Genomic DNA, 20,799 nt, shown 5'->3' with positions numbered 1-20,799 from the left:
GGTCTTTGAGAAGTGCCCCAAGATAACTGTGAATGTTTAGATTGCCCATGATAAATGTTTCTTGCCCACTAACAGCGAGAGTTAGGATAAGTGTTTCCAACATGAGCCTGATCCTAACAATACCTTTTAGTTCACTGAAAAAGATTTCCTACAAGGGGTGGAGGAGGGGCTGCCAGTTTGTTTCCAAAGCTATTACCAAAGTACGTGCATCATAATTCTGAGAATGCTCAATTCTAGGAGTTAGCAACAGAGTGGGAGGAATTTTGTATTTATTTCTTCACAAGAACTTCTGTCCTACTTTGCTGAACAACATTCTGAACCATGCCTGGCAGATTCTTTGCCTTCCAAAACACAAGAATTAGCCTCAGGGGAGTAGTGACATGAACAGGTAAGGTTTTAAGGAAGTATATTTACCCTCATTAGTCCTCAAATCAGACAAGATTCCCCCCGCTCCACCATTCTGCATTCGTTGGACACCCATCAGAACACAGCACAGCAGGCTGATTAATAATTATTGTGCTTTACATGTTCAGAGTGCTGAGCAGGTATCAACCCACACAATGCACCCAGTGAGGTATATGTTGTAAGCATCCACTTTATACACATGAGAAACTCCAGCAGATAAGGTGAAGTAACTTGAGGCCAAAGAGCAAGCCAATGCAACAGCCAGGATTAGAATTTAAGAATCTGACAGTGCACTCATTCTTCTGGATCACTTTGTAGTGAATATTATTGCCATCCATTAATAAATGGCACTCTTTTAAATGTGCTTATCTATACCTATAGTATAGTCATTTGGTCCCAAGTTATAGATCCATCCAATGGCTTTGAAGAAACCATTGACATGACTCCTCAGGATTCACTCCAAAAACCAGATTAAATAAGTGTAATGCAATTCAGAAAGGCCTTTGCCACCTTGATATCCAGCCACCCAAGTACTAAAATAAAATATGCCATGTATATTCACCTCTGTAGTCTTTTCACCTCCCCTGTATATTATTACAACATTGGTAGGACAGCTCCCAGAAGCTGAAAATTACACAGCTGTTTTATATACTTTCATCTGCTATACAAGGCAAAAATTTCATAGACTTTAATGGTGAAAAGCACATCTTCAGATTAAATCTACTTAATGAATTGTCCTTTAGAATGTTTAAAATAACCACTCAGTTCGTACCAATTGTATATAGATTTTTTTTAAACCCTTAATAGCAGAAAGAAAAAGGATTCCATGTTTTGATCATACAAATACCTGTATTTTAAATCCAAACATCAGCGCAACAGAAAACTCTAGGTTAGGTTCAAGTTAAAACAAAGCTTCCCATTTTCTGAAGTGTAAACATTCAGTTGGTGTTTCGAAACACCAACATCTTTTAGCTCACAGATCTTTTTGTATTTTGCGATTAATTATAAAAAAGTGATACTCAAAGTATCCATGCTCTTAACATCACATAACCTCATAAGGACAGGATAAACCTATCTGTCCTCCAATCACCCCAGGAGGATACTAAGGCCACAGGGTAAAATAGATCATCATCAGTTAGCCCTTGTCCAGTTGTTCTTACACTTTGGAATAGTATGAGTTGAAAGGATGCATCTTCCCTAGGAAAATGATGAGTTAACACAAGGTAAAAATCTTAGTCAACATGAGTTAAGTAAGAAAGCAGTTGGAGTTTTCACACGTTAGCAGGTTGAGGTAAACCAGGTTTACCGTGAACTACCTTGTCTTCACTAGGATTTTTACCTTGAGTTAGTTAACACAAGGTTAGAACATTCTTTTTTCCCCCAAGGGAAGACAAAAAGCGCAGCAATGCAGTCTTTACCTTTAGGTTAAAGTTTGCACGCTGCTTCTCACAAGACCCCACTTAATCAAGTAGGAATTGAGAGCCCCTGCCCATGGAGGAGAAACCATGTGTCCTACAAAGGGGGAGACCTGGAGTCTTTTAGGGCTCTATCTAGGTCAAAGGACTCATGGGACTCACCAAAATTTTACCTATAAATTAACTGAAAATTCAGAATACAACCAAGCCATTAAGCTAGTCAATAATCCCCTCACGTGAGTGAAGAAATATCCTGCCCATATTGGTGAGCAACATCAGAATAATTAGATCAATGCTAAGGGTTTGGGGGTTTTTTGGAGGGGTGGGGGGGGGTCTGATTTTTTTTTAAATTGCCCCTTTTAAATAAGAGGATCAGACAATGGTCTACAAATAAAAGCTGGGACTTCCTGAAGCACATTGAATTAAATAATTCAACTCTTGTGTCATTTTTGGGGCCCTGACCTAACAGGCCTCTAAACACTACCATAATAAATGTTAAAATAATAATAATAATAAATAATAATAATAATATAGTGATCTAATAGTATACAAAGATCACTATTTTTTTTTTTAAAAGCACTGTATGTGCACCAAGCCTCCCCAATTAAAAAACTAGATGTTAGAAATAAACGCTTGAGTTTGGACAGTACAGAGTTCACAAGTAGCAACAAAAAACCATAAGATTAACTGTGCCATATATATACTATTGCATCTGCATTTCAGGTGTTCCTTATACTCACAGATATGTCCTTGTAAAGATGAACCTGGTCAAATTCAATGCCATGATTTATGAAATAGTCAATGACAGAGGAGAGCAGGGTCATTTCAGGAAGGGAGAAGATGTCCATGAATTGTTTAATTGAAGGACCCTGATCAGAAGGGGAAAAAAAAAGTTGTATTAGAAATTGCAAGAAAGCTGTGAACGTGGTGTTAAACAGTTCAGAATGGTTTCCCATGCCAATTAAAGGCGGTGGTGGTGGTGGGGGGAACTTGTACTGGGTTCCCCTCCAAGCTAATTAGGGTTGGCTCACATCAGTTTCCAGACGAGACCTCCAAAGAAAGCCTAGGTACTGCAGGATGCATCAGCGACTTAGTAGGTGGCACTCTGCCCTTAAATTAGGTACTTATATAATGTAACAGTTCTTTGGAGCACTTGACAAAACAGGTTTCCTGACCACTGTGGTCATTAGATAACCACAGCACTTTTTATAAAATATGGGGAATTAGCCAACCTAATACAGTATTCTTCATTTCCTGTTCAGAACTGCTGTATAACATTGCAGTGCACTGAGAAATGGTTGTGTTCTACTCCCGAAGGGGCAACAGGTATCCCTGTAAATCCCCCATATCCATCCCACAAGAGTGCCAGGAGGCTTAGTTAAATGTTTATGATGTGTTTCAAGACTCTCGGATGCAAAGGCATCAACACTTCAAAGTGTTATGCTTTATTCTCCTGATGAGGTTTCAGATGGTATTTAACTGATCAACAAGTAGCAAAATGATTTAAACAATGTGTGCCCAAAAGATAACAATGGCCAGAAAACTCATGCCACACAATGCGAAAGCTCCCCAGTTATTTCAATCCCATTAATTATACAAAGGCTGAGTTTATTGTAAAAGTTATAAAATTAGCAATAAAAAATTAAATGACTATGAGCCTAATCTGGCCCCGCTGTGAGCAGATGTTACTCTAGAAATCGCATCATCAAACAGCAGGTTTTGGACCACAAATTCTAGTTTAATACAATTAGCTAGCTTTATACATGTAGAGCTCTTTCTTCTTAAATAGAAGAGGACTTTGCTAGAACAGATACAAAATAACCACCACTGCATCTCTTTCTGATGTACTAAAATTTGGGAGAGATTCCCAAATCTCTCCCGAAAGCTGCAGATGAATGAGTAATTTAGCTTTTCATTTGTCTATTCTCACAGCCACTCTGGCACTAATTAAAGACATCTGGTGATGGAAAAGCTGTCTGGGAAGTGCTTGGAATTGCTCAAGAATCTATCTTCTATCTAGCTATTAAGGATGTCTGTGCACTCATTGCAAACCCCCGAGCCTGGAAGTTTGACTCATAAACAAATTCCCTAGCAAATAGAGACCTATAGGCCCAGCACGTCCATGGCCTCAAAGTCAATGCATATAAAGTCAGTAACATGGAAAGTATACGCACACATAGTATACAGATATGAGGAAGTGTACCCCTGAAGAAGAGCGGGTGAGTGCTGACTCACTAAGAAATGTAGGTCAAACGCTTTAGACGCAGTAGGCATCTTTCACCAGGCACAAGAGAGAGAGCATTTCCAGAAACATTTTCCAGATGTTTAGTGTCCCCAACCCCATGATGACAAAAGCACTACCACAGAGCTCAATGACAGCTCCTCCTCCTCCCCCTCCATGTCCAACCATTACTGAGGGAAACTGTGCGCCAGTTCCTCAAACCAGGCCACAAAGAAGTGTTGCATCCAGGCAACCTGCACAGAGTTAAGTTAAGATACTGTTCCATTTCATCCCAGATGGAAGAGTCCATTGGTTCATCCATTGTATTAGATTATATCTATTGCAAGTGTCACAAAATACAGGTGACATTTTAATTGATAAAACATAGCTACCTAGATTGGAATTTGGTTAGGAGACTCATGTTGAGACCTTTGCTCTTGCAAAAGGGTCATGTGATTGTTAATGACCAGAAGCAGTCAGGACCTATTTTTACATCTCATCCAAGAGACAGCACCTTCTTTATTAACTGATGTAACAACTTGTATTACTTTTCATCTTTCAGTATCTCTCTCTTCCTCTTATTCACTCCCAGTGGAGCATAAGGCGTCAACCATTCTTCTCCATTCATTTCGTTCTTGAGCGAGGCAGCAAATTTCATCCCACTTCATTCCCATGCCTTTCATTTCCTCTTCAATGGTCTTTCGCCACGTCCCCAATGGTCTACCTCTCCTCCTCCTTCCTTGTGGTGTCCATCGTAGGGCAATATGAGGGTGTCTATCAGCACCCATTCTCAACACATGCCCCAACCATCTCCATCTTCGTTGTTTGGCTTCATCCACTATGTTGTTAATGCCCGTTAATCGGCTCACTTCAACATTGGTGATACGCTGCGGCCAGTGTATGTTAAGAATTCGCCTAAGACACCTTCCTTCAAAACCCCGAAGCCGACTTTCTATCTTCTTGTTGGCCCTCCATGTTTCCGCCGCATAAAGCAACACAGAGCGGACGTTCGACCTGTAGATCTCTACCTTGGTTTTCATTTGCAAGATGGCAGACCTCCAAATGTTCTGAAGTCTATAGAATGCAGTTGCTGCAAGACCGATTCTGGTAGATATCTCCTTCTGAATATTACCATCAGCCGATATGTAACTACCAAGATATTTAAAATCTTTCACCTCCTCCAATTCTACGTCACATACTACTGTCTTCATCGAGCTGGCTGGTTTTTACTTTCATTGTTTTGCTCTTACCGGCATGGATATTAAGTCCTACACACCTTGCTGCTCTACCTACTCTATCAGTCTTCTCTTGGAGGTCCATCTGAGAGCTTGAAATCAGGGCGATGTCATCCGCAAAGTCACAATCTTCAATATGACCAGAGGGTCCCCATGCGAGCCCTCTTGGCCTATCTTCGGTGGCTTTCCGCATCACCCAGTCTATAACCACAAGAAATAGGATGGGCGAAATAACACATCCTTGTCTAACTCCTGAAGAAATTTAATTATATTTATTGCACAAGAGCATTCTGGCACTACTAAGATGACAAGAACACTGTATCTGTCTATTTAATCCGACCATTGGTTCATCAAGACTAATGCCCTGCCTTTGGCAGAGGTCAATAATGGATACTTCAGGGGAAAACCAAAACCCCATAGAATGCATGTATGCAGCAACAGAATGTCAAGAGGTGTCTGAAGAATTCCATCCTGAACCTTATGGCAAGGAGATCATGATGGTCCCTCCTGATGTTAAAGTCTTTGAGATTAGACCACAAAGTGGTTTATTTATATTTTAGCTTGGTCACAGAATTACCTATCCCCTTTTAAAATCTAGTTACAGTATTTAGTCCATGACCTCATTACAGTGCATTCCACAGAGTAACTGAATACTCATCTCCTCATACTATGGGAGTTGTATAACAAGGAGGAGGGACTGATCAGTTTCTGTTATGCCCTCCATAATACAATTCATATACTTTAGTCAAGCCCCCTTCTAATGCTTCTCCCTTCCAGGCTTTTTTTTTTTTTTTTTTTTAAACTTAAAAAAACTTAAGAGGTGTAAATCATTATGGATTTACTATCCACCAAAACTAACTCTCATAGCTCCAGGTTAGAAACCAAGAGGGCAAGCCAAACATCTGTGATAAACATCAGGAGTTTAGGGGGAATCTGTTTTAATTAGTAAGCAATCAGCAGAAGCACAGAAAACAATAGCTTTAGTTCCATGGAAAGTACTTGTAGGAACTTTGCACTGATGTTCTATATTTCTGATTCTAATATACACTTCCAATTCTCTCATTATACATTTTATTTAATTCAGTTGGTCTTTAATGGTTTAGAATTGAATAATTCCTTCGAAGTACACTACCGACACAGGAAGTTTAAAAGTTTGCATTCAACTGTGAAAGATATAGTAGAGAGGATTTGCTGAACCAGAACTAATACCTAACAGCAGATGAGAGACTTGTTGGATCTCTGGGTCTTTGACGACAAATCCTATGCAACATGTACTGTTGTGTTTGGAATGATAATATTAAAAAGAGTCTGGAAGAGAATAAGAAAATAGCTTTTCTCCTAATTATATTTAAGATTGGTTCAACCAAGTTTGTCAACACTGCATAAACAAGCTGAAGAGAGAGAATCTCAGTTTTTCTAGTTCCATAAAATAAACCTGACCCTCTCTAAAACTGATGTGCGCATCTTAGCCCATGGCAGGACACTGTTTCCAGAAGGAGCCATACAAAGCATTATACACATTAGCCTTTTAATCCATGTAATAAATTCTTAACATGCTTAAGTGTCAGTCATCTGCCTACTAGCAAGAGTCAATAATAAAATCTACCATGGATTGCCCAACATGTGTGCAAATTTAAGTCCTGATTCCCCAGTAGGGACTGGAGTATGTTCTGTGATATTTGAGGGGCCTTTGCACATGTCTCACACATGCATAGACCTGGAGAAGAGCTCAGTGTAAGCTCAAAAGCTTGTCTCTCACCAACAGAAGTTGGTCCAGTAAAAAAAAAAAAAAATTACCTCCCCGACTTGTCTCTCTAACATGCCCAGAGTATTATTGACTGGCTCCTGAACAAGCCAGATCCTCATTGCTCATCACCAAAGGAAGATTCTCCTTGTGAAAAAGGGTAAGAATTGAAAAAAAATAAATAAAACTCTCTCCCTGGTATCAAAAATGGGAACAAAAGGAAAAAACTGATGAAAATGTTAATGTGTCTAAGAGATCACAAAGAAAGGTAACTAGTTATATTAGAGCACAAGTACTACTGTAGCACTCACCCTAAGTATAGCAAGTCTAAAAAATTTGGAAGTTTGCTATTCACAAAAAGGGTTACATTTATGAGTAGTGTGTACACAGATATTTCACACAACTTAAGAGCTGTGAATAATTCTTGGCCACAAACAAAGTATTTGCTTTTCCAAAGGGCTAACAGCTCAGATTAGCCTTTCCCGTGATAGAGAAATCAAAGTGACCTTGGGTTGTTGACTTAGCACAACTGACCTAAAGGGGTATTACTGGAATGTTTTGAGGAAGCCTGCAGTTCAGCTACCAGATGATTCACCAATGCCAGAAGAACCAACTCAGGGTCTGAAATGAGGTTAGGGGTGGGACTTATGAACTTAGTTTTTCCCAAAACTTCCATGGCACGAAGCTAGACAGTTCTTCTAAAAAGAATTTTTGACTCCAGCCCGGTTCCCTTGCAGCCAATGTAGACAAATTTGAAAGGTGCCAGTGAAAGAAACTTAATATTGCCAGATCTCTGACTTTGCAAAAAATCCAAACACACAGTGAATCTGATCCACAGAGAATAATTAAAAAGCAGTTTTTGGAGCCCTATGCAGCACTGAAGGCAGATGGATTTCTCTGGCTGTCTGTGCTGCTCATACATGCACTTGAATAATCATCCAGGCTCAAGGTTAGCCAATGCACATTCATTCTCTGGAAATACTTCCATTGGCTTGAATACTATAAAATCCAACATACCTTTTATAGTTAGCTTTTTCCCTCAAAAAGCATTTTTAAATGTTATCTAAAGAGATCTTTGAGCTATAATGTATCTCATCATGGAATAGGGATTAAAAATTCTAATTCTATAGTATGAGACAATATATTCATGTAATGTTTAAGAAAAGTTTTGTAAATGAGTTCCAACAGTTCATGGATTAGGGACCCAGTCTTATGGGATTCCAGGGGCTTCTGTATAGATTTAGGTTAATCTTTCTATCTACTCAATGGAACTCGGTATCTTCTAAACCAGTGGTTCTCAGACTTTTGTACTGGTGACCCCTTTCACACAGCAAGCCTCTGAGTGCAGCCCCCCTCATAAATTAAAAACACTTTTTTATATATTTAACACCATTATAAATGCTAGTGGCAAAGCGGGGTTTGGGGTGGATGCTGACAGCTCATGACCCTGCATGTAATAACCATGTGAACCCCTGAGGGGTCCCAACCCCCAGTTTGAGAACCCCTGTTCTAGACTGAGCACTATCAGAGATGCTTAGTTTTGCAGTTCTCAAACTGTGGATTTATGTCTCCAGAGATAACAGCAAAAATGTTTTAAAATAAATAAATCCAGAAATAAAATAAAATATAGGAGGTGAGAAATAACAGACCTCAACCCAATTGTCCCTCTGCAAATGTGTGTACACGGAGTCAATCCCTTACCTCTCTCTAAAAGTGAAAAGTTTCAAAAAGTTCAAAGAATAGAAGATTGTTGGGTGCGGAATAGATCTGGACAAGGAGAAGAAGTCTGGAGATAAATGTGAGAAGTGAGGGACAGGCAGTAGAACCAAATGTTAAACTGTTTGAGCAGCATATTCCAGAAGTCTTGAGGTCTTTCTGAGTGTAGCCTTCATTGATTTGAGATCTAGTGAGAGAATGGTATGGTAGAAGGGAAAACCTGTAATAGCAGCAGGCCACAAAAAGAGGCCCAGTTTGGGAATATTTTAATTAAGTTCCTTTACCTGCGGGTAAGACAGGCATGTGTGCAAAATACAAACAGAGCAACAAAGAAATGCAAGGCCTAGTTGCCCGAATGAAACAATATCATAGAAGTGTTCCTTCTCAGGAGGAAGCTGCCAGGGGCGGCTCTAGGATTTGCGCTGCCCCAAGCATAGCGGCACGCCTGCAGGGGGACCGCCGGAGCCGCGGGACCAGCGGACCCTCCGCAGGCACGCCTGCAGGGGGACCGCCGGAGCCGCGGGACCAGCGGACCCTCCGCAGGCACGCCTGCAGGGGGACCGCCGGAGCCGCGGGACCAGCGGACCCTCCGCAGGCACGCCTGCAGGGGGACCGCCGGAGCCGCGGGACCAGCGGACCCTCCGCAGGCACGCCTGCAGGGGGACCGCCGGAGCCGCCTGCTGCCCTCCCCAGCACGCTGCCCCAAGCGCGCGCTTGGCACGCTGGGGTCTGGAGCCGGCCCTGGAAGCTGCACTGAAGATAATGATAGGAACATGTCTGAACATGCAGGATCTTCAGGTGGGTAAACTTTTTTTATTTCATACTTCTTTCTTAAGAACTGCCTGTCTTCCTTCTGGACTATTCTTGAATTCTCATGTTTGAGAAAGAAAAATATATAGTTGTTACTCTATGGTACTTGCATTTTAGATGCAGTTGAGATAAAAAATAAGTAGCTGAAATAGGCAGATCTTCCTTTTACAATTTCACCTTTAAAGTAGTACTGAGTGTCAGTGAATGAAATGAGTAATACTAAACGAACAGTATGGTAATAATAATTAAATAACTGCATTGACTTATTTTGTTTAGGATAATCCATTCTCAACATACAGGGTTCTAAAGATTATCTACCTTCTAGATCACCATCATTTTCTTTAGTTTCAGGAGTTACCTGCCAATGATAGTGTATCAGTCACATCATGTATGTCACATAGCCACAGTATATCACCTGTAGCAAAAAGGGGGGGGGGGGAAATCTTCATCATCCAGAAACAGCCATCGATAAGTTTATGGTAAGAACCAGCAGATAATCAAAAAAGGTAATTGATGAAAAACGTGCCCAGTTTGTTTATGCAACAAACTCTCCTTTCTGTATTATTGAGAACCCACATGTCATTAACATGGTTCAGTCATTACGACCAGGATACAGTCCATCCAACAGAGCAGATGTCACAGGCAAACTACTGGATAAAATGTATGAAAGAGAAATTGAGCAGTGTGCAAAAGGTCTAGAGGGTAAAATTGTTAACCTGAGTCTTGATGGGTGGAGCAATGTCCACAATGATCCTGTTGTATGTGCTTATGTGACAAGGGAATGTCTTTCTTACAGAAACAATTGATACATCAGGAAATGCACACACAGCAGAATACTTACAAGAAGCAGCAGTAAAAGCTATAACAAACTGAAAAAAATTCCAATCTCTAGTATGCAGCTTGGTCACAGACAATGCTGCAAATGTATCCAAGATGAGAATAAGTTATTTAGAAGAGAGTCCCAAGCTAACATACAGTTGCAGTGCTCATTTGATGCACCTCCTAGCCAAAGACTTCAGTGTTCCAGAAATAAAAGGCTAATGATATTGAAATTGCAGAATACTTCCGTAACAACCACTTTGCAGCAGCTGCTCTAAAAAAAGTGGGAGGAACCAAGCTAACTCTCCCATGGGACGTGCGATGGAACTCGGTAGTGGACTATTTTGAGGACTATATCAAGAACTGGCCTAATCTGATGGCATCGTGTGAACAAAATTGTGACAAAATAGATGGCACTGTCACAGCCAAAGTTTTCAACATTGAGATTAAGAGAAATGTTGAACACATGCTGAGTACCCTGAAGGCTATTTCATTAGCTTTGAACAAAATCAGGGAAATAGCTGTTTTATTGCTGACGCTGTTGAAATTTGGAAGGAACTGAGTGAGATCTTAAAGAGATATATTCAATGACAGAATTAAATTACAAGCATAAAAAAACAAAATGGGCAAATATTCTCAATACTCAGTACCAGGGTCAAACCTTAACTGCTGAAGAAGAGGTGTTTGCTGGATGTCCATGTTATGGCATTATGGAGGGATGATGGCTAGCTATAATAAACTTCAGAGCTAAGGGTGAACCATTCAAGAAATATATATGTTTGCTGATGATGTTTTAAAGAAGTCACACCAGTGAACTGGGGGAAGTCACTAAGCACTTGGATTCAGAGACTGTTTAAGTGATAATCTCACTTAACAGTAGTAGCTTCTTCTGCCAGTGTAGAAAGAATATTTTCTTCCTTTGGGAAGAAATCATTTGGGACCTGAAAAAGCAGGAAAGCTTGTTTTTCTTTTCCAATTGTGAACAAACAGGAAAATGAAAGTGAAGACAATTGAGTTAGCTGCAGCAGCCAATATTTTAAGTTTCTCAGGTTGACCTGGCTGACAGTCTTTTTAATATTTCATTTAACTGTTTTAGTTAAAAATAATTTTAACAAAAACAAACCTGACTTTAAAAAACTTGAATGTTTAAATTCAAAAAGTCATATGCTTGTTTTGTTAAAATATTATGTTTGCTGTTGGAGAAAAAAATCCAGAATACATAATGTTGTTTTAGTTAAATAAAAATTGTAATGTCTGTCTGGTGATGTTCTCTTCCTAATACAGCAGGGCAAGATAATCATCCAAATATTAATGATTAGCCTGTTGAATTGGAGATAGTTCACCTCCCAATAACTTCATAAATATCTGCTTCAATTACCTTTGGTAAATGAAATAACCAAACATTCATTCATTTTCTGATATAGCTGTAAAACTAATCTGAAAAGTTTTCAAAATAAATCACTTTAAAAACGTATAGTGCGTACCTTCTAAAAATGAAACCTACATCTGAATTGTGAAGAATATGTATTAAGGTTATAACAACCAACAAGAATGCACTTATGTAGAAATCCATGATTAAATCGAGTCTTCCTGACTAGTGATTTAAATCAAATCCACCCTGGTACTTACTATGCTGGGATGCCTGTTCATTAGAGAATACACACAGGGGTTGGCTCTTTGCAGATATCAACTGCTGTTAAATGGACTGACTGTCATTAATGAGGCGGGCTGGAATTGAATGGGTGACCTGAATGTAGAATACACCATAGCTCTCAATTGATAATGAGGTATCGAGTTCTGGACCAAATACCCCAACAATTAAAAAAAATTTTCCACAGGCAGGTCTCAGCTTCTATACCCCCTTGAATAAGCTCTGGGGTAAATTCCCACAAAAGCAGAATGTGTTTAAACTGGCAAGTGCTGTTCTTTTCTAATTTGGAAGAAGCTATAGTCACTTTCACTTACTCCTTACACTGCAAGGTTCCCAGCTGATAGTAAAAGCCAACATATCAGTTTTAAAGAATGCACTGAAGTGCTGCCTACAATACCTTGCCATAGAAGTCACTCATCTGGTACAGTGGGATGTGCTGGGTACCACCATACAATTCGATAACCTCATCATCAGGCACTGGCTTTAGCCCTCTACAAGATAAATCACAAAAAAAATTGCATCACTAAATGGGCTGCAAACCAGAGAGGAGATAGATCTATCTAATCTATCTCCTTTTATCAAGTTCTAAAGTGGACAAGAAGTGGATATTGGCATGAAGTCTTTTTTACCACCACATGGCATTTCACTCATATTCACAATCTGAAAGAGCAGAGAATCTTCCATAGGACATTTGTAAACAGGTACATAAGAACATAACATAAGAATGGCCATACTGGGTCAGACCAAAAGTCCATCTAGCCGAGAATCCTGTCTTCTGACTGTGGCCAATGCCAGGTGCCCCAGAGGGAATGAACAGAACAGGTAATCAAGGGATCCATCCTGTTGCCCATTCCCAGCTTCAGGCAAACAGAGGCCAGGGACACCATCCCTGTCCATCCTGGCTAATAGCCATTAATGGACCTATCCTCCATGAACTTACCTAGTTCTTTTTTGAGCCCTCTTACACTTTTGGCCTTCACAATATCCTCTGACAAGGAGTTTCACGGGACCACCACTGCACATTGAGTGGATGTTTTCAGAGAACTATCCACAATGACTCCAAGATCTCTTTCTTCAGTGTTAACAGCTAATTTAGACCACATCATTTTATATGTATAGTTGGGAAGTTTTCCAATGTGCATTACTTTGCATTTATCAACACTGAATTTTATCTGCCCTTTTGTTGCCTAGTCACCCAGTTTTGAGAGATCCTTTTGTAGCTCTTTGCAGTCTGCCAGGGACTTACCTACTCAAGATAGTTTACAGGCTCTAGCTTGATTGAGAAGTTTCTCTATATCTTGATTTAGTCAACATGGGAAAGATTCTGGTTCCATATATTTTTATCTCAAGGAAGACATGCACCACTGAACAGCTGTGGCTGGCTTTGATCTTGCCACAGCAAGATCAGACTAATGTGATATGCAAGGCTTCTCCATACTTCTCAGAGAGAGAGCGAGCGAGCGCACATGTATCGACCAAAGCTACAATCTAAGCTAGTCAACATTGTATAATTAAAACTCATCCAGAGTTCCTTCAGGTAATTATTGTATTACTAACTTAACATGGCAAGAAACTGTGATTGTGTAAGAAAAAGTTTCATGTGGCTTTGTATAACTTGCGCAAATATTTTTAACACAGAATAGAGGCTAAAATATATTTTACTGGTTAGTTTAGCTTTCATAACCAAGAAGGGTGTCTCTGTAAAAGACAATTCAACCTGGGTAAACCTTACCTAATATGTGCCCCTAACATTCAACCATGCTTTCAGGATTTAAAAAGCTACATAAAATTAGTCTGCAGATGTGGAGATGATGCACACATTTATACAGTTTTTTGTAATTACTTGTTTTGCAAACTATTTACTCATCAAGCCAATGATGACCCTTTCTTCTGACTCAACAGATCAGAACGTTCTCTTTGAAGAGTTTTTTTTTTTAAAGTTACCCTATTTGTTAAAAGGAAATTTAAATATTTACACAAAGTCAGTTTCTATAAACAGCTTTAAAAAAATTATTTGAAATAACCCTCTTATACAGGTTCAGTGAAGGCTGGTGCAATGCCTGGGAACCATAAACACGGCAGTGTTGAAAGAAAAATTCTTTTTGATTTTGGAACTCTGCCTCTGGCAATCTTGGGGTTTTAATGTAATCAGAGCTTAACTGCGAAAAGGCACTGTTCCGCAAGTAAAACACAGTCAGCTTCCATAGTCAAAAGGCTCAGGAAACAAAACACACCATTTTATGAGTACTACTTTTAATACAGAATCCTAAAAATAATCATAAAAAAAAGGAACAGTGCAGGATGGTTCCCTACTGCAGTCTCTCTCATGCTTTGACAGGTCTGCTTCAAATATATAGGATATTGGTACTTGGGAGAGGGTAATAGAACAGTCAGAATGATTGATGATGTTTTAAAGAGGCTTTTCTTGCTTTTGCCAGAACATCATTAGGAGCCAAATCCCATGTCTGTACTCCCACAAACTGTGTTTTTAAGAACTGTCAAGGGAGTGCGTGACTTTGAATGGACAGTCTTAGGTCTCTATTGTAAATCTAAAATAAACTCATTGCAATCAGTAGAAATTTACCCAAATTAGGACCTCAAAAGTTGGCCCTCACTGATTTAGTTCCCTGAATTAATTTAAATAAAAAAAATTCCCCTTCACTGTCTATTCTTGCTTGGCAAAGCTGAATCAGATAAACATTCAATGACTTTACACCAGCCTTCACTGCAGAGGGAAACTCCAATATTAGTGGATTTGTATGCACACACAGAGTAGAGAACAAAGTCCCCTGTACAGCACTGCTGTAATGAGCTACATGTTTTTAAAAGGGATCTAGTCCCACTGATCCACCCTTTTGCAATCTTAGAGAGGGGCCGTGATATGGAAAGGAATGCAAGAGCTGACTGAAACCTCCTGCCAACTGCAACACTGGCTGCTGAAAAGCAAAAAGGAATTCATTAGGCAGGAGATGGATCTCGGGGATGGGAGGGTTAAGAAGTTATGCCATCTCACTGTGCATGTACATGTCCCACACTATGATGCTGAGAGGTATATTTCCACCCAAACATGAGACCAATAGCTCATGACAGAATTCTTTAGCCACCTTTCCCCACATAGAACATTGTGCTTTGGCTGCACCTTCTGGCCTTGTCCCAATCCAAAGAGACTGGGGGAGAGGAAGCAGGGCATCAACCGTGCCTCAAAAAAATAAAATTAAAAGAAAATTTAAGGTGGAATGCTACCACAGCCTGTGGCAGAGGAAGCTGATGTTGACACACATTTGTTACTTTGTTTAGGTTCCTGTAAATCCTAGGGCCAGGTCCAGACAGAGTTACACACATTACATTAATTGTATCCTTCCCAGTCTAATGATGCTGTATATTGCAAACAATAATGCACAACTGTTATTGAAGATGCTGACGGCAGTGGTGAAACTCTGTAGAGTATTTACCTTTGGGTATCTATTTCCTATTTGGGGGGAGTTGAGGGAGGAGGAGAAGAGAGACAGAGAGGACAATCAATACTGAAGCTTCAACATGCTCCCTCAGTGTAAATGAATTGCTTGCTTAACATTGGCAAATATTTGAGGTGCTTCATTTGGGAGTCACTGGCGAAAAGTAGAGTTTAGAAGTATGGTGGGGACATTAGCCATTAGTTGCCTTCATTTGGAAAAAATATTTAACTATTCCAGCCACCAAAAAAGTAGCAAAATATTTTGTTTTATGTTCTCTGAAGGGCTTCAGTTTTTGCTTTGGAGCATTTGTTATACTGCTCTGTATCGGTTTCCTTGCTTCTAAAAGGACAGTCTTCAAGTCCAATCCTGCAAGGTGCTGAGCAGGTTCAAGTCTCCCAGGGAAGTCAGTGGAACTTGCTGGTGCTTATACAACTAGACAGGATTAGGACTTGAAAAGCTTTTATATCAAGTGTGTCACTCCAACTGCCAGGATGCAGCATGTAGTGAACTCAAGAGCAGCCAAAGTAACCTGTGTGCTACATACCAGTGCTCTATTCAAGGACTTCTGGCCCACTTGTTTAAGAAAGGCACTCCCTCCCTATTACTTTTCTGGGCACTTTACTCAACTTTTTACACTCAAGAAAAATGCCTCAGTCCAAATGGAGTTAAATTCATATCCTTATTTTCACCTCTAAACAGCTCTCTTTCCAGCACTGGTAAGCATACACCTGTTAGGACAGGCTTTTTTCAATGTATAGACAGCTCTACAAGAGTTAGTCTTTCCCTAGTCCAATGACTTAGTCAGAAAAGTTGCCTTAAGTAGACTGCACTGCAATCTGCAGACTTAGTGTGTTAAGTGATCAGATGCATCATTTTCCATAAAAAAAAAAAATTACATTTTCACTCCCACACTTGGCTTCATATGCTTGAATAAACCACAGCCACCTGTAACTGCATGTCAGGCAGCAGCTTGGAATCATTACTTAGCAAGTGGAGACAGGATAAGCTAGAGAAGGTTGCTTTCCCCATTTAAAAAAAAGTTAAACTTTGAAGACGTGCGACTTTGCACTCCATCTTCAGCGTGAACCCTTGGGGCATTTAGTAAATGCATTCATATTTGACACACCTATATGCAGTCCCCAACTGGACATAATGGAAAGCATCAATCTTCATCAGAAGACTCTGTGAAGAGAGAACAGTGAACAGTCTTCATTGGTAGCATTTGGTATAAATTTAGTCAGGAAAAACAGATTAAGTTTACTGATGTCCCAAAGAAATAAAAAAAATGTAAAAAAATGAATTCTAGTTAAAACTAACAATCTGAATGTATTTTTAAGTTGTGCTTAAATCACTTTTCCCTTCACTGCAATATTTTTGAAGCATCACAGGGAAAAATGTCAAATTACCATGACCTGAAGCATTACATAATATTACATTCCAATTCAGGACCTATTTCAAACTTTTTCAGGGGGCTGCAGGTGGAAGAGGAATGGAGTACAGCAGTTCTTTAACATTAAAACAATCCTTTGTGTACACATAGCAAGGGAGGGGCTTATATGTAAGGAGATCTATAACAAGTCACATCTTACTTAAGCAGAACTAATAATTCAAGTTTTTGTGCCAAATCTTATTTTCTTTTTACTTTTTTACTCCATGCTCAAGTTCCCATTCTTGAACCAGAATGGGAACATTAGACCTTCCCTCTTTTTGTATTGATCTTCTTTAGTCACCAGGTATGCCTTCTTTTTCATTCCCCCAGGCATTACGTAATAGTCATAATGGAATTTAATCAAGTATAGCCTCTGAGACTAACCCAGTACCACTCTGAGAATCAGAGATAACAGTGTGGTATCAAAACAATTTGTCCCTTCACCACTATGAGTGCAGGTTATGTTGTTCCCCAATGTTCCTAAACTAAAAGGCACTCCCATATCTAGCATATCACCATACTATTGTCAAGCCTCCATTCCCACCTTCTGAACAGGAATATGCAGTTATGCTGAACCAAAGCAAATAGGCAGTATGCTCCTTTTGCACAGGGCTTGATTTTCAGGTGGTTTGAAATGAGAAATGAGGCTGCCCACACTACTACCCACCCACTGAAAGGAAGCGTTTACTTGACGCCTGATTGATGTGTGCTCTTATTTCAGAAATCTGTGCTTGGATAGTAGCAAGCAGAAGACAGAAAGTTATTGGACAATCTCTCCTGCTGCACAGCCAGAAACCTACATTCAGGACAGACTGTTGCCATAATGTCAGTTTCAGCATTACATCTTAGCTTGGGCAGAAGAGAAGAGAGTCTGGGAAATCTAAAATGCCTTCATTCCTCTTTAAAAGGGTGCGTTCTCTAGTTACGCTGAATTGATTGAACACACTTAATTGGTTCAGAAATAACCAGATTATCAAAATAAGACTAGCTTGTACCAGTAATTGTCTGTCTCCCTACTGAATATAAGCTGTTTAACTGCAGCACTTTGTGTGCTCCTAAGCCTCTCAAACATTACAGGGCTTCAGAAGGAATATCTTGAGAAGCTACAAAGCTTAATGAATTGTTCTGGCACTCTATTTCAAATACTGGAAGTAGTGAAAGGAAAATGATTTTAAAAGGTATTAAAATACTGAAAGAGAAAGAATTAGAAAGAAAAGACACCATGTAGCCAGCCTTTTATATTAGTTCGATTTGTCCCAAGGAGCTTACAATCTAAGAGAACCTATGCAGGGACAGATACAACAATCCCCAGTGCATATTCTTCTGAAAGCTGTTCTATCAGTTGTCATTACAGGAAAGAGATGGGACTGAGTTATGTGACAGGCAGATCACTACCGTTCAAGGGAAAGCAAGTATGAAATTTAAATTTGTGTCATTCACCTTTTGCACATCGTAGTGAAGCCCTCTGATGGCGAATCCTGGAAGGTAATCATATTTCTTGAGTCCTTCTGGATACTGGAAAATATTTAACGAGAAAGCAGTTAGTTCAGTGAAGCTGTGCCAGGTATTTAAGAAAGTTTTCCAGTTGACAAGAGAATGAAAAATTTGACATACTGAATCAGTCCCCGTAGCCCATCAAATCCCAGTACCCTCCATCCAACAGTGGCCTAAGTGAACCAAAAGATGCCAAAAAACTATAATGCAACTGCCAAGATTTGGGATCCTACAAACTGGAATGTTTGCTTGGGCAATTGATCCCTAACTCTTACACCAAACAGCTAGTGCCCTAAAAAGGGTAACTGTACCTTGAGACGGGCTTGAAATCCACTTACCAAATTCATCATATAAGTGATGTTTTCCCAAAGAGTGTGAGAAAAGGCTATACTAAGCCACCAATTGCTGAATGATTTAAGCTTTTGGAGTTTTATTTCATTTTAATAAAAAAGCAGCTATTTCTAAATCTTTGTGCACATTATCATTAACTTCAAAATTTGAAACACCTCAGGGCTTTCTTCCCAGGTGTGCAGATAGACAATTGCATTGTATTTGCTGTTGCTCAGTGCTCTGAAGCAGGCACCAAGCAAAATTAACATAGCTGAAGTCTCTTCTGAGCAGCAATGGAAAGAAGCTTGTTAGTTTCATGCTGCTGCAGTTTGGGATAAAAAGCTCCCCCTCCCCCCCCAAAAAAGCCATAGGCAGACACTGGAGCTGCTCCCTGGTGGACAACACTCTCCCCACCCCCTTACACATGAAAAATTATTAAGAAGGGGGGATAGGGGTAGGGGGCTTGAAAGAGGCTGATGAATCAGAGCTTTCTACTGCCCACACTCTCTCACTTAATCACAGATAGGAAGCTGACAAATGGGTAGAGTACTACTAGAGAAAGTGGAGTTTCAAGTTTCAGATACTTTCTAGCTAGAACTCATGCTAGACAATGAGATAGATATCCTAATACCCTCCACCCTTCCCAGCATCTGGGACTCTTCATCAGAGTGTTCCCCCGGACCTTGCAAATACAGATTCTCTCCCGACCTAGTCTTTCACAGCTACCTGTGGCTAGTAAGTGTCTGCGGGAGGAAGGGATAGCTCAGTGCTTTGAGCACTGACTTGCTAAACCCAGGATTGTGAGTTCAATCCTTAAAGGACCACTTAGGGATCTGCGGCAAAAATCAGTACTTGGTCCTGCTAGCGAAGGCAGGGGGCTGGACTTGATGAGCTTTTGGGGTCCCTTGCAGTTCTATGAGATAGGTATATCTCCATATATTTTTATTCCCCCAAGCCCTAGTAACAATAGATATTATCAGTCAATATCATACATTCCCCATTTTAAAATTCCTGGTATCTGTCATCCTACACCCACAAATTCTACAGACTGCCTTTTTTTTAAAATTGTCAGTGATTTATTTATAAACCATATTCATCTTGTCAGATGCCACGTCTGTTAGCCTGCAATGAGCAGACTATTCATTCTGAAGGTTGTAAGGGTCCTATTCTGTATGCATTATTCTGTACCCATCACTACGATATCAGAGATCCTAATATGGCAGAAGATGTAGGCTGGAATTCTTTAAAGAGAGAGAACACCAGGGAGTTAAGATGCCTAACTCTTCAGGCTGCTTTGAAAATCCTGGCATAAATATACTGGTTCTTTTGATAATTTCGCCCCCCCCCCCCCCATTTTCTGGAAGAATCCTCCATCCCAATTTTAAATAGATTGTTACAGGCCGTCCTATGTCCCACCACTTAGTTTTGCTCCATTGTGAAAGAATGAGTGAGGCATGGGGTTGGGGGGGGAGAGGAGAGAGAGAGAGAATGAATGGACCTGAAGCCCTAAATGCCATTGCAAAACCATTGTGTGACATGGTATGGGCACTAGGGAAAATATTGCAGTTTCAGCCACACCCCTATAGAAATTTGCATATATTGAAGTACCCAGCTTTGTATTTCTTTTCTTAAACACAAAAAGTGATGCTATAAATAAAACAAGACAAGAGAACATATATCATATCATTGGATGTGCCTATTTAAGAACTTAGTCTAGAAAACTTATTAAAAACAACTATTACCTGGCTGATACTCTAACTATAAAAATAAAATCACCTGTTTCTAGGGCTACATGGGCCCATCATTAGTCCCGGACTGGCTATTGCCCATCTTCTGATTTGGAGTTAGGAGGATATGTGGTGACCATGTTTTTTGTGCTGATTTTTTAAATAGTGGCAACTCTTTGAAGATGCTCAGACATTTGCAATGTTACAATAAATCCCAAGGGAAATGGATTAGCAGACAGTGTGCCAGGTTCATGAAATATATAATTACATAGCTATCACTACCATAGATAATGTATACGTACACAGTGGTAATAAGCAAATTTTCCAGAGAATGCTTTACTAAAAGAT

At 39.9% G+C, this 20,799-nt stretch overlaps 1 protein-coding gene across 1 annotated transcript in view; it reads right to left on the bottom strand.

Annotated features, from left to right (window-relative positions):
* The window catches only part of NT5DC2 (5'-nucleotidase domain containing 2), a 68,865-nt gene that overhangs the window by 35,263 nt on the left and 12,803 nt on the right, over nt 1–20,799 (bottom strand). Inside the window, exons 3-6 of the mRNA XM_045024400.1 lie at nt 18,341–18,415; nt 16,598–16,653; nt 12,414–12,507; nt 2,561–2,689 (exon numbers count right to left, since the gene is read on the bottom strand). Of these exons, the coding sequence (XP_044880335.1) occupies nt 2,561–2,689; nt 12,414–12,507; nt 16,598–16,653; nt 18,341–18,415 (354 nt within the window). The remainder of the gene's footprint in view (nt 1–2,560; nt 2,690–12,413; nt 12,508–16,597; nt 16,654–18,340; nt 18,416–20,799) is intronic.

This window comes from Mauremys mutica, chromosome 7, assembly GCF_020497125.1.
Source record: "Mauremys mutica isolate MM-2020 ecotype Southern chromosome 7, ASM2049712v1, whole genome shotgun sequence".
Classification (NCBI taxonomy): domain Eukaryota; kingdom Metazoa; phylum Chordata; order Testudines; family Geoemydidae; genus Mauremys; species Mauremys mutica.
This window is presented reverse-complemented; position numbering and strand designations above follow the sequence as displayed.